Here is a 13,586-nt window from a genome sequence, read left to right as displayed (position 1 = left end):
AGATTCGAAAGGTGTTATTTAGTATTTTACGTGAAAATGAAGAAGAATCCGAACATCTTGACAGAGCTGTGAACCTTGATAGTGTTTATGATAATAGTGAAGATAAAACGGTAACATTCTCGGAATCAAAAAAATGTGCAGATGGCGGAAACTATAAGATCACAGGGTTCTGAGGACTATCATTATTATGTTTATTTTCAGTGATGTTACGTCTCCAAAAATATTATTAGCGCTGCTTATGACTAATTATACTATGCGCGGTACTTTAAACGCTGCTTACGCTTAAAAAATTGAAAGCCAATTTAATGGTGACCGAAAATCGTTTTTTGTCGCTCAGAATATTGTGCCAGAGAGGAGCACATTCTCGACTTAGGAGCGCCCTCTAACAAGTAAATGGATGTCGGCAACCGACTCATACTTTGCCGTATTGAGCATCACGAAAACAATGGATAATACAGTGCACGTTTATCATATCGAAGTGCCACGAGAGTGATAGAAACTGAGCAAATCACAAACATGGACAAATGATATTACTGCATCATGGATAAGAAACTTGCAAGTTTTTTAAGCTCAACTGCAAAATATTATCTATCAGTTACTAGTACATCTTCATCGAAAGGCTGAATATGAGTTAACGCTGAGGATTAATGATTCCCAGTCAATCGCATCGAAAAGAAATACGATATAGTTAGAGAGCCTGGCAAAGGATACTTCACACAGTGGTATACAGATGCGTAACCGGTAGCATTATCTTAACATTTTAATTCTATATTCATACATTAAGAAAATACAAAACTTGTGATTTTTCTCTTACCGTTGATTCATTTTTGCGCCCATTTTATTAGGCCGAAAGCCGTTGGGCATTCGAATCCGCGCCTGACGCTGCAAGTAACGGCAATCCTCTACACACGGGTCGTATTCTGCACATTTGCCGGGCGCAGCTCGACATCTCCCTTCGACCGAGCGGCAAGCATTGCGCGCGGCGCAGTTATTCGCTTTCCAACAGCTGGAGCGGAGCTACGTGCGACATATTTTTCTGACTCTTCTTATTTAGAATTCGGAATCTGCGAATGCATTTGTATCTGAATTTCTTTTTGGGAATTGGTACCGTCATCCTTTATTTCCACACCTCTTACGAAAAAGTAAGCTGTTTCGGCTTTCGCCCTGAAAAATAGCACGTTTCGGTTATCCCCGTGAAAATTATCACGTCTCGATTAGTGCAATAAGGATTTTATAGATGTTTTAAATTTGTTGCAAATTTTTTATCAATACAAATATCAATCGGTCTTATTACATTTATATCAAGTAGTCCTTACCTAAACTGTACGTAATCTTTCTAAAAGAGTGTAACAACTATTGTATCTTATTGGAGATGCCTAAATCGGTCTTTTTGAATTTTCATACCCAACAATAGGGTCCACTTTTGTAATAAGGCCGTCGATAGGTGTAAAGGGGAGTATTTTTAGTGTAAATCACGTACCCCGACCACTGATCTACGTTCGTGCCGTCAAAATGCACGTCGCGCTCTTGCAATGAATCCGCCCCGGGCAACATGTGATATCGGTATATATTCGTCTGTATTTAGATTCGGTAAGTATGCATTTTTAATTGGATGGCATACATTTTTAATATATTGGCACGCGCTTGTGTGAAATATCCTACACCAAACAGAAGTGCTTTGAATTTTTCTCGGTAAAAATAATGACAGTAAATTCAGTTCAAACTAGAGAATTATACGCTATTCCATTGAGCCAGAGTGTGGCCATGCGCCGATACGATCTCTGAGCAAATCAGTTTCTAAGTAGATTATTTTTTGAAAAATAATCTCAAAGAAATTACGATAACATTGACAAAGTTTTGCCATAAATTTGGAGCTACGTGGAATTATCAATTATTTATTCGTGATACGATAGCAACATTCGTTCATGGCTGTGATTTATTCAGTTTCATCCACTAAAATGGTACCTAGCTATACTGAATATGTTGCAAATTATCTATAGTTGAAATTATGACTCAGTGAAATTATTTTGAGAAACTTATTCCGTGTTAGAGGTCCAATGAATAACAGAGATATGATGATGAAAGTGTGGAGGAAAGTGTTTGCCACGGCCCTCTATAAAGAATTGAAGGCGACGCGAATTTTTCGGTGGTAGAAGATGACCGCTTTCTCTAATACCTACATCAATATTTCCGTAATTATTTCATGTCGTTTAAGGAGTTAGTCCTACGATGCTCCACAGACCTCTTTTGCAATCCTTAAGGTTCTATAAGTCTCGAGCGGGTCCTTTATTATTAGTTCTGAGACAACACGATTTTCTCTCCGAAATAGAAGAAGGTTAACCACTTTAAATTTTTCAGTCGTTATTAAGATGATTTTGAGGGACAGTTTTATAAACGTAATTTTGCAAGAGAAATCGATTAGGCACAGTCCCACTTCAATGCGAGAAACGGATCGAGAGTTGAAGCCAACAAACGAGAGATTTCCTTCGTCATTTTTCTACGGCTGATGTTTCCTTCTTAATTTCTACGCTATTGATCCCACGCTCTTTTTTGTGCGTTTTCTGAGTTTCTAAAGGTCCAATTAGTCAGAAATTAATCGTACAAATGAAATCTGAGACCAAAAGTTTTTTAGCCAATAACGGTTTGTCTAAACCCTTTGCATTTTGGGTAAAGATTTCAGCGTTTTTGGAAAGTGCTGAAATCAATTGATTGATGCACTATTCCGACGTAATTTTGCGAGAGTAGCGTAATTTAACGCAGTGTCCTGATTTAAAGACCTAAAAAGGTGATTGTCGGCGATTTTTTTTTTTTTTTTGATAGAAAGAGAAAGAACGAAGCTTCTTAAAACTTCCGAGTGTATTTGAACACACATCTGAGAGATACGAGCAAAAATTTTTATCTTCCAACTGTCGCAGAACGGTAGCGTTATTAGCTGACCCCCTAAAGAATGTATCTTTAGTCATGTTAATAATATCGTGGACTGATAAATGAATAGCCAGACAATTAGTTATAATTGTGTATTTATTAATAAAGATATACTTAAACTTGATGCAAATGGATTCGTGAGGATATACAACCGGCTTGCTCTCTTTCTTGTCGCTATACCGTTTTTCTGCTCCAAAAGGGACACGCTCGCTGGCTGTGTCGGAACATACGCGCATGCGCATTTATTACATAATACATTTTAATACAGTAAGATGTCGCTACCAGACTTAAATTTACATGTATTCCAACAAGTCAACGGCTGACCATCGAAGGGCCTAGCCGCTTGAGTCTGGAATCGGCAAGCAAGGTAAATAATCATCATACATCATACATCATTATGCATATACATACATAGTATTAAAGTTCGAAACTAAATTTTGGATGTCGAATGTTCGAATGTTCACAAAGTGACGTCACCCAAAATTTTTTTCCTTTGACGTCATCGATCTATAACGACGAAAATCAGCTAGCCGAATTCCTCAGTCTGGAAACAACCGCGCAGTAGAGCGGACGTATGAAAATCGCGCTCCGCAGATTTCGAGTACCGGGTTCTCTACCTCCTGATCCTACGCTCCGAGTCCGCTTCCTGGTGCAACTCGAATTCCAGGACAAGCGCTCCGTAGTTTCTGAGCTCAACGTCTACTACCTGGTGAAACTCGACTTCCAGGACAAGCGCTCCGTGGTTCCTACATTTCAGGTCCGCTACCTGGTGAAAATCGACTTCCAGGACAAGCGGTCCGAAGTTTTGGCTATCCAGGTCCTTGACCTGGTGACTATTGACTTTCATAGTTCTGGCTCTCCAGGTCCTTGACCTGATGACTTTTGACCTTCCGGACTAATTTTCAAGTTTACAAGTTTGATTATTGAAAACGTGATGTTTTGCACTATTAAACCAATATACGTGCTTCAGATAACATTTTGAATCCGAAAAAAACCGAACGACCAGGATCAACAAATTGCAATTGGTGAGTAGTTGGCATAGTATAAATAGGAATACCTATGACAATAACGTCGTTCAATCAGAGCTAAAATTGCCGTGCGTCGTGTTTCAAATCTGTAAGCACTGAGCTGATTATTCTGTGGTATTTTTTGACAAAATTTATTGTCATGAAATCACAATACGTTATACTTACATACATGTGTAAACGTGATTTGTAGCATCACGTAGCAGAAATCTTGCGGGCAGGTTTTAAAGCTAGTTATTTTTAATACGAGCATCATTTTATTATCGATGTACCAAAACAACCCATAAACCCGTGATATCATATTAATTGTCGAGCTCAAATGCAAAAACTAACGATTTTTACTGAGAAAATTCTGAACGAAAATGAATGTGATTTAACGTTTTTATCTGAGTTTTTTAGTTCATCGGTGATAATAATATATGTCAATTCAAGGTAAAACAAGTTTTTCCAACTTAAAACTAATAAAAAAAGTATTTGCAGTCGTCAATGAGTCAAGGACGCTTAGACGGACTGGAAAGTGCATCGATTGAAAATGATATTTTTCATGAACCAGATCTTGACGAAGTAATTCAAGACTTTACAGCCTTGAAAGCGAGAAGGTTCACATGATTTTACGACTACGCTAGAATTATACAATCTGTTGGTGTTATTGTAAAATGCTCTTGTTTTTAGCAATCATTTGTACCTTTGATTATCATATATCTTGAGTAATTAATTATGGGATTCAAATACTTGATTGTTCTATGTGTGCACTTACATGGGGGCGGCTTTTTATTACTTTACACGCATAAAAAATAGCCTTCGAACCGGCGCTACTCGGCTTATTATTCTGTTATCTCACATGTGAATCCAATCTCATCAAACTGCTTAATGACAAAATATACATTATAAAATTTGTGTATACACTTAATTTTATTGGACCACTTGACAAGGTGGATTTAATTCCCGTCCGCATTGTATATTATGCGAATTAAATTCAAAGCGTGGTTACTAATCTATATTGTCTTTGATTATGACAGGACATCTTTTCTTCTCGCAAGATAAAATAACTCAGGCTGGTCTCTTTGGCGAGCATCACTTCGTGACAGACAATAATCATGTTTGTATGTAAAATTGGCTCGCGCTCGTGCTGTTATATAGCAGCCGCGTGTCTGCTGGTGGCTCTTTTGCTAATCGCTTTCCTGACAATCTTTGGTGTTATTCCAATTAAAAATGGGGACATTCCCGCTGGCGAGGATTGGATGCGTCCGGAAACGACGATACCTCAAGGAAGACTCAGAGGTATAAATATGGCCACACACCTTGGCAGAAGATTCTCTGCCTTCATTGGAGTTCCGTTTGCCGAGCCACCGATTGGAGATCTTAGGTTTGTAGGAATAATTCAGAGTTACAATTGAGCCTATGGGTCAAATAACGGCTTAAGTCGACTTAAGTTTTGGCATAAAAAAGGCAAGTAAAGATTCAACAGTCGATATTTCAATTTTGACAAGGCATTTTACAAGGAACTTTTATTTTTTTACATAGGTGGGGTACCCAAAAATGATATACAAACGTAATAACAATTATTAAATATTGTCCAATACAGTGCTATCACGGAAATTCGGAGTAAGACTTAAGTCGTTTTTTTGTAGAACGACTTTTAATCTGTACAAACACGTTTTTGGATTAAAATAATATGATGACGATAATAGTCAAACCAGTTTCTACTGTAATGGGTGTTTCATGGTCGCGGTGAACACATATAAAAAAAGCTAAACTAGGAATTGACATTTAAAAAACGGCATGTATCAGGTTCAATCAGAGTCCATTTCGTCTGTTTCAGCCGAATCATCGTCGTTGCAGGTACCCCGCAGCACATTTTTATACCATTCCCTATTAACCGGTTTTACAAAAGGCATTAAAGATAGCACGTCATTTTTTTTAGCTGTCTTAATTCCAACAGGAGCCGGGTTTGCTAATGCTAGTTCGGTATCTTTACTTACAAAAGCGTTTAATTTGAACAGGTTGAAATTTTGCGGAGCGCCATTATAGTCCGCGTAAACGGACATGGTGCCTGTTGGCTTGTATGATAACTTCACATACTTTTGGATCGTGAATTTCTTTCCCTTAGCTTTTGGAACCTTTAGAAAAAATGAATCCAAAGTTTTATCCCATTCTTTTAATAAGTGGGCACTCATCTCTGCTTCGAAAGCTTTTGGTTTGTGCCTTACGGTCCTCATTATTTCGAGATACTCGATAGGATTTTCGACGGTCTCTACTTTTTTTAAAACAGTTCCGTAAACACCGAAATTTCTATCGCATTGGCAGTATGAATGACCTCGCACCGGAAAGATGTGATTTATTTCAACTCCCATTTTGACCGACAACCAAGCACAATATCGTACGAGAGTCTTGTTTTTATTTTGCCCCCCACAGGAGTCAGACAAAAGAACTACTTTTTTTAATTCTGGATTTTCAGTCAATTTTTTTACCAGAAAATCGTTCAAAAAACTACACACAGAGTTACCGTTCTTGCCACCATCACATTCTAAGAAGCAAAAAAATTTGCTGTCACCGTCATTAAAACAGTGTGTGTTGAAAACATACAGCCACAATAATCGCTTGTAAAATTGTGCGCTAACGTTCAGTTTTGGAAGCGGAAGATTTTGTGCGTAGTCGAACTCAACAGTTAGAGTATCATCGTTAATATTCTTTGTGCACTGTTGCCGCAAAACCTTGTATTCCGCAACTTTTACTTCATGTAGACGGAACGATTCCTTACACGGATCTGATGAATTTGCCGATAGTTTGATTTTACATTCGGTGCAAAAATCACAGACGTCTGTTTTACGTTGCCTAAACGAGTAATCACTATTTTCCCGAAAATATCTATGGTACGTTGGGTACTTTAGTGAGAGCTGCTTCCCTGTTTTATCAAAGTAATATTCTTGGAATGCGTGAAACATTTTTTTTACGTTTAAGTCTGGATTCTCGAAGTACTTTCTTTCAGTTTTGGAGCTTCCATAATGCGATTTTTTGTTCGGGAAAGTCGACCAATGCTCCTTCACTAAACTCCATACCACGTTCGAAATTTTGGCAGGGTTGGGTTGCTTACCCCTTTTTTCTGTAGCAACTGTCGTACCTGAAACAATCAGTATTTTCATATTTTAATCCAGACCTGACTTGTTTTGTTATAAGACGCCAATAAACGAGTCAAGCATTCGTAAATATTGATTTATTTAGAAAGAAAATAATATAAACATTTACCTGATTTACAAAATCGGAGCACCGTTTTCATTCTGGATTCAGTTATTTGGAGAAGAGACAGAAAAAATCCTTTACAGACAGTTTTATCCTGGCCATCTACTTTGAAAGAATATTTCCAAGACCAAGATCTGTTCTTCCGTTTTGTTACGGTTTTGACGTATTTGATTTCTTCACGTTGTATACAACTGATTAAAAAAGTGTCCTGACTCGGTTTCTCAGCCATTGCCCAGAAAGTCTTGAAAATTTCACGCTGACGTTTATAATCGAAAGAAGACGAACAGTTTTTCTTGCAGCAGTCGGTAGTGTGCCTGAATTTTTTTCGAGGTATTTTATTCCCACTTTGAGAAGCGTAACTTTTACCACTGTTACGCTTAAGCTTCTTTCTATTTTGTTCCCATCTATCTTGTCGAATTTTTCTCTTTTTCCCCGTAACTGTAGCAGTAGGGCTAGTCGATGCTGTTGTAGTTGTTGTAGATTCGTTCATTATTTCGCGCAGAAAATATTGCAGCTTTACACGAAATCTAACAGACAGGCAGATAAACACGTGCGTCTGTTTAGCGGAGGCGCGTGGATTAGCCTACTTCGCTTCGCTGCTACTGCCGGCTAACTCAATGGCGGTGCGCGCACCGCTTGTTATGGTTACTACAGCATTAAAAGTTGACGAAAACATCCAAGATTCACAGGGTTTATAGCGAAGATTATACAGAACACCGAGATCAGCTTCTTTGAAAAAGTGACTTAAGTCGACTTAAGTCGTTATTTGACCCATAGGCTCAATTCATCTATCGCTGCATAGGTGGTGCAGAAAACGTTGCCCGGACACCCGGACTGAGTTCAAACCTCAACTCGCCGATTCGGAGCCTGAACGACGTTACCTGCGTTGCAATTTCTGCGAGCTATCGCTTAGGACCTCATCGACAAGCTGGGAATTTGAACTCAAGTCCTCCCCTTCCGAAGTCTCGCACGTTAGGAGCTACGCTACTACTTACAGTAGTAATATACGGTATCCATAGTAAACTGATACCGGTACTTATGATGATAATGTAATTGATTGGGCAAACTTTAGTTCATATCATGCAAAGATACAAGCAGTTAATATACATCAACACGAGTTGATAATGCAGTGGGGACTTCTTACCCTTCCGAGCTCATACCGTGCATTTTTTGCTTGTTCAAAATGCATGGTATGAGCTCGGGAGGGTAAAAAGTCCTCACTTTATTGATATGATTTTTTTCTTTTAGTAGGAAGATATTGTCTGAACAAATAAACAATCAAGGATCCGCATACACGTACTGAAACCACATTGTTTTGCCCACATTTACGTACTTTGCTTTTACACATCTCGATTGCTTTGAGAGTCCGCTAAAACATCGTTAATATCAGCTCTCGACGGATTTTCTTTGGGTTGATCTGCATCGATCACAACCCGTGGCACTGAAATACATAATTGAATGTATTCCAGAGAATAACATGTTCAAAATCTACGACGAAGAATTGGCGGAACTATCTAGCCTCATGTTGACCGAAAAATCACCTATCATTGGGAGTTTAATCGTCACAAAAATACGGAAAAATTAATTTTCCCTATTATTCCAATTCAGGTTTAAACAAGCTGTACCAGCGGGTCCTTGGAACGGGACTCTAGATACCGGCCGCATGCCTAACGCATGTATCCAGAACGAGAAAAAGCTCATGGGCGATGAGGACTGCCTCTATCTTAATGTCTATACGCCGCAGGTATATCGCAATCGTATTGAATATATTTTGATAGATGGAGGAAGTTATAGTTTTACCATCATCGTTTCAAATTTTTTATCTCGAGAAATGTACTAGCCGTACCAAGAGATTCAAGGATTTTCAATTGAAAGTACAGACATTTTGAAATTCACTTGATTTCAGTACCGAAACACCAGTTTAGGCTATCGTCTGATCCAACAGCGAACAAATTTAGCTCTGTTCATTTTACATAGGATTCGAGTACTGCTAAGAGTACTGCCAAACATATTCAGGCAATGTGGAATTGATTTTATTGTTCTGCTTTGTTTTCATTCGAACATCACCCTCTTGTTGGTTGACTTGTTTTATGTCAGTGGCATCTTCATTGCTTCACAAACAAACTTTCGCTCACAGATGTTTGAAGATTATAGCGTGTGTCGGACGCGCGGATGGGCGATTTCATATACATCAGTGGCGATATCTGATTCGTGTGATTACAGCGCATGCTTATTCATTAGAAACCGCCCACTTTCCGCACTAGCAACGCAATATACTAATTGTCACACAGCTGGGTACAAAATACAGCATAATTTTAGTGCTTTAGATTGGATAAGAAATCTCTGTGATTACATCGCGAAGGTTGATTTCGAGAAATAAACAGATTCTTAACCATTTGAATTTGTTCAACCATACCTACAGTTCTTTATCGTACTCGAAATATTTTGGTTCGGACAACGCTCGAGAAACAGAAAATTTAGATCACATTGGAAAATTTTCTACGGAGTTCAAACCTCTGATATCATCTTCTTTTTTGCACACAATGAATCGAACTGTTGTAGAACATTACCAAAAATCGAAGTCATGAAGTTTTCGTCCATCGATCTTGGTTTCTCCTCGCTGTTCCTAGCTCCTTAGGCTGCGTACAGACTAGAGCATTTTTGCGCGCAATATACTCAAGTTTGTACGTGGGTTCAGAAATGCATGTTTATGCTGTCAGCCTGCAACATTGCGATACACGTATAGAAGAAATCAGTAAATGAAGTGCAAAAAACAACTGTTCTCGCTTTATGACGCATAGTTTATAGTTTATTGTTGGTGCACATATTTGATTTGCTATCATTTCTTACTTTATAACATGAAAAATTGAATAAGATGGGTGCACGGTGTTTATTCAGAATCACGGTCTACGGTCGGCTTACATTAATGAATTCTCAAATGAGAAAGCAAATAATTCCTTTTTCACCATTTCTACCGCATAGCTTCCTAGTAGCCAAAATGCTACGTTACTGCCAGTGATGGTCTTCATCTATGGTGGACAATTCAGGTTTGGAACGAGCACTCCTGACCGATGGAGTCCAGAATTTCTTCTTAATAAGGACGTGGTTCTCGTAGTTCCGAACTATCGTTTCGGAATACTCGGATTTTTGAGTACCGGCGACGAAGTATCGCCTGGAAATAATTTATTAAAAGATATAGCTGAGGCTTTGAGATGGACCCAACGAAATATCAAGTATTTCGGTGGTGATCCAAATCAAGTAACTATCTTCGGTGGAAGTTCAGGCGCTGCCAGCGTTCGCCTTTTAACCTTATCTCCTTTAACAAAAGGTGAGCAGAGTTGCTTAGTCGAATTGAAATACACCTATGGTATTTAGTGATCATCGTTCGGTGGTAAATGTACCCGACTTAATAAGCGAAGCTAATGCTTTTAATTGTAAGAGAGATCAATAATGGCATTGAATTAGTTTCCACTAAATACATGTTAAATACTTGGCATTTCAACTTGACAAATAACTACACACTTTTTTCAGGACTCTTTCACCAATACATGACACACAGTATACCGGAACTTTCACCCTCTGTTCCTGAACCGTATTCGGTGGCCGCCAGGCGAGCCACGAAGTTGGGCGAATACCTTGGTTGTCCAACCAACACGTCAACCACCCTTGTTAACTGTCTGAGGACTTTCAATGGGTCATACTTGTACGAAACAGACATGGTGTTGAAAGGAATGGGGACGGCCAGGTCTACTGTTTGGTATCCTGTAGTCGAACCTGACGTAGAAGGTGCACTTTTTACGGATACTCCAGCGAATATCATTGCCAATGGAGAACAGCATGATTTGCCGTGGGTGGCCCTTGTAACTAAGGAAGAAGGAATTCTTGTAACTGCAGGCAAGTATGGGTAGATCAACGTGAAGTAACGAATATTCTTATAGGTGTCTATATCGCACACTGATGTCAGGTAACATACCAGGCTCTGAATATTTGAAGAAACTTTATCGGTAGTCATTTTTTCTTGGTGAATGATTTTTTCTGAAACTTGTACTTGTTCTTCATTTCAGTGTACTATGATAGGCCAGACTTGTTCCAGCAAGTTTTAGACAACATTGACTCTCACCTAATCAGCTTCTTGAGACACGACGTTTGGTCAGCCGATGTCGATGCCCAAACTGCTGCTCTGAAGTCTCGTTACTTGAACGATCTAACTGCCGACAGAAAATTGGTGAGAACTGGAACAACTGACGACAGAAGTTCAAGTTCCATTAATTATGGTGTGATTGATGTTGCTTTCAGCTACTGCACAATTTGACTGACATCATAACCGATTACGAGTTCACCTACCATATTTACAACGAGGTCAAACAACATGCAAACAACTCTGCTTACAAGAGTCCCGCATACCTTTGCAGTTTTGACTACCGAGGCACTTTCAGCTATAGCTATAAGTTTAGTGATGGTAACACGGAGAATTGGGGCGCGGCGCACGGAGACGAGCTGATTTACCTCCTTCCTGGACCAAGGGAAATGTTTGCGCCACCAGGCTATGAATTTAGTGAGACTGACATGAAAGTGACCGACGCTATGGTGGAGCTATGGACATCGTTTGCTATCAATGGGTGAGTATCAGGCTATGAATAGATAGAAGACATCACGTCACAACCGCTTGTGTATCGACAATATTTGACGATATAACACATTTTCAGGTTGCCGAATACTGCAGCTCTCAATGACAACGCGATTTGGGAACCATTCTCATCAGACGAAAAATATCTTCAGATCGGTAATGACAGCGATCCTGGAATTCAGGTTAAAAGTGGTTTTCACGAAGAGCGAATGCAGTTTTGGGAAAGTTTCTTTGCTGCTAAAAAGTAGATTTAGTTTGAACTGCGGTTCCCAATCAGAATTCGTACTCTCTGTTTTAAAATAGTTTTTTGTGACTTGCCCGTCGGAGAAAGTGAAAGAGATGTAGGAATAAATATTTGATGCCTATCTTAGAACGCAATGTACAGAACTTGGTTTCAATACCTGATAATGATAATATTATCGCATAATGCGTATTGGCAGTAAATTTTTTATTAATCCATCACCCACATGTCATAACAGCGTACGGTATCATTGTCAGTGTTCCATTGAGTAATATCAACCTGTGCCCTGGGATGTTTATTTGTGGCATTGAAAGTATGGCTCGGTCGTTTTCAGTTATAGTGAGCATCGATTTTATTCAAGGTATTTGAATTCGTGTCTGAAAAAAAGGATTACCATGTCAGTATTACGTGTTTTTGAATTTTTTGGATGTAATCTGAAAAAAAGCTGAAACGTATTTAGAATATAAAAATAGTGAAACGATTAGTCAAACTTACAGCGCGCTCTCTGTCGAAAATCTGCAAGACTGATGCCCAGCGGATTTCCGTCAGTAAGTGCCGGCAGTGCACAGCGAGTCAGTCGGAAACTTTGACGTATAACACTCGATTTCTCTCGCTGTCCCAATGCGCTGCGATCATCGCATCAGGAGTTACAGCCAAAAAATGAGAACCAGTGTTTTCAACATATTTCAGCAGGTGCTTTTTCCTTCATATTTTCTCTCCCGTTGATCCGACGCTATTTTCGCTGCGTTTTCTGAGTTCCTGGGGGTCCGTTCGATCAGGAAAGGGTCATACAAATCGAATCGGAGACTAAAAGTTTTTCGCTCGAAAAAAAAGCAAGGCTAACCCCTTTGTATTTTTGGCGAAAAATCTGGCGATTTTGAGAAGTGCCGGAATAAATTCTTTCATGCACTATTCCGACGTAATTTTGCGAGAGGAATCGATTGGGCGCAGTCCCAATGCGCTGCGATCAACGCATCAGAAGTTACAGCCAAAAAACAAAACCCGTGATTATATGAATCCTTACGTAATGTTTTTGATGTGTTTTTATACGGGAGAGATCAACGGGAGAGAAGATACGAGGAAAAAAGCACCTGCTGAAAAATGTCGAAAATACAGGTTATCGTTTTTTGGCTGTAACTTCTGATGCGTTGATCGCAGCGCATTGGGACTGCGCCTAATCGATTCCTCTCGCAAAGTTACGTCGGAATAGTGCATGAAAGAATTTATTCCGGCACTTTTCAAATATTAATCCTCACGTAATATTTTTGATGTGTTCTAATACTGAAAATATTTATTGCTATTCCAGGTACAACCCAAGGTGGCTATCGGTGGTTGTTCGAGGTGATTGACGATTGTTGGAGGTGGTCGGAGGTGGACGAGGAGGAGGACGAACTGAACTGAGTCTCAAAGCCCTGTTGACAGAAAAGCAGTTATTCGATAGAAATTATAGTTTATAGTTTACACAGCCCATTGCATGATATTTCATTATAAATAAATATGTTTCAATGTATTTAGGAATAATTTATCA

At 39.1% G+C, this 13,586-nt stretch overlaps 1 protein-coding gene across 1 annotated transcript; it reads left to right on the top strand.

The window, feature by feature from the left end:
• Nucleotides 1–4,987: 4,987 nt before the first annotated feature.
• LOC124304158 (esterase E4-like) lies at nt 4,988–12,428 on the top strand. Its single transcript, XM_046762257.1, has 7 exons — nt 4,988–5,316; nt 8,799–8,934; nt 10,173–10,518; nt 10,722–11,084; nt 11,255–11,415; nt 11,487–11,809; nt 11,897–12,428. Exons 1-7 carry the CDS (start codon nt 5,048–5,050, stop codon nt 12,063–12,065), a joined length of 1,767 nt encoding a protein of 588 aa, XP_046618213.1. The 5' UTR covers nt 4,988–5,047; the 3' UTR covers nt 12,066–12,428.
• The last annotated feature ends 1,158 nt before the right edge of the window (nt 12,429–13,586 follow it).

The sequence above is a fragment of the Neodiprion virginianus genome, chromosome 4 (genome assembly GCF_021901495.1).
Source record: "Neodiprion virginianus isolate iyNeoVirg1 chromosome 4, iyNeoVirg1.1, whole genome shotgun sequence".
In the NCBI taxonomy this organism is placed as follows: Eukaryota; Metazoa; Arthropoda; class Insecta; order Hymenoptera; family Diprionidae; genus Neodiprion; species Neodiprion virginianus.
Note: the sequence above shows the minus strand (reverse complement) of the source record. Positions and strands in the feature narration are given on the sequence as shown.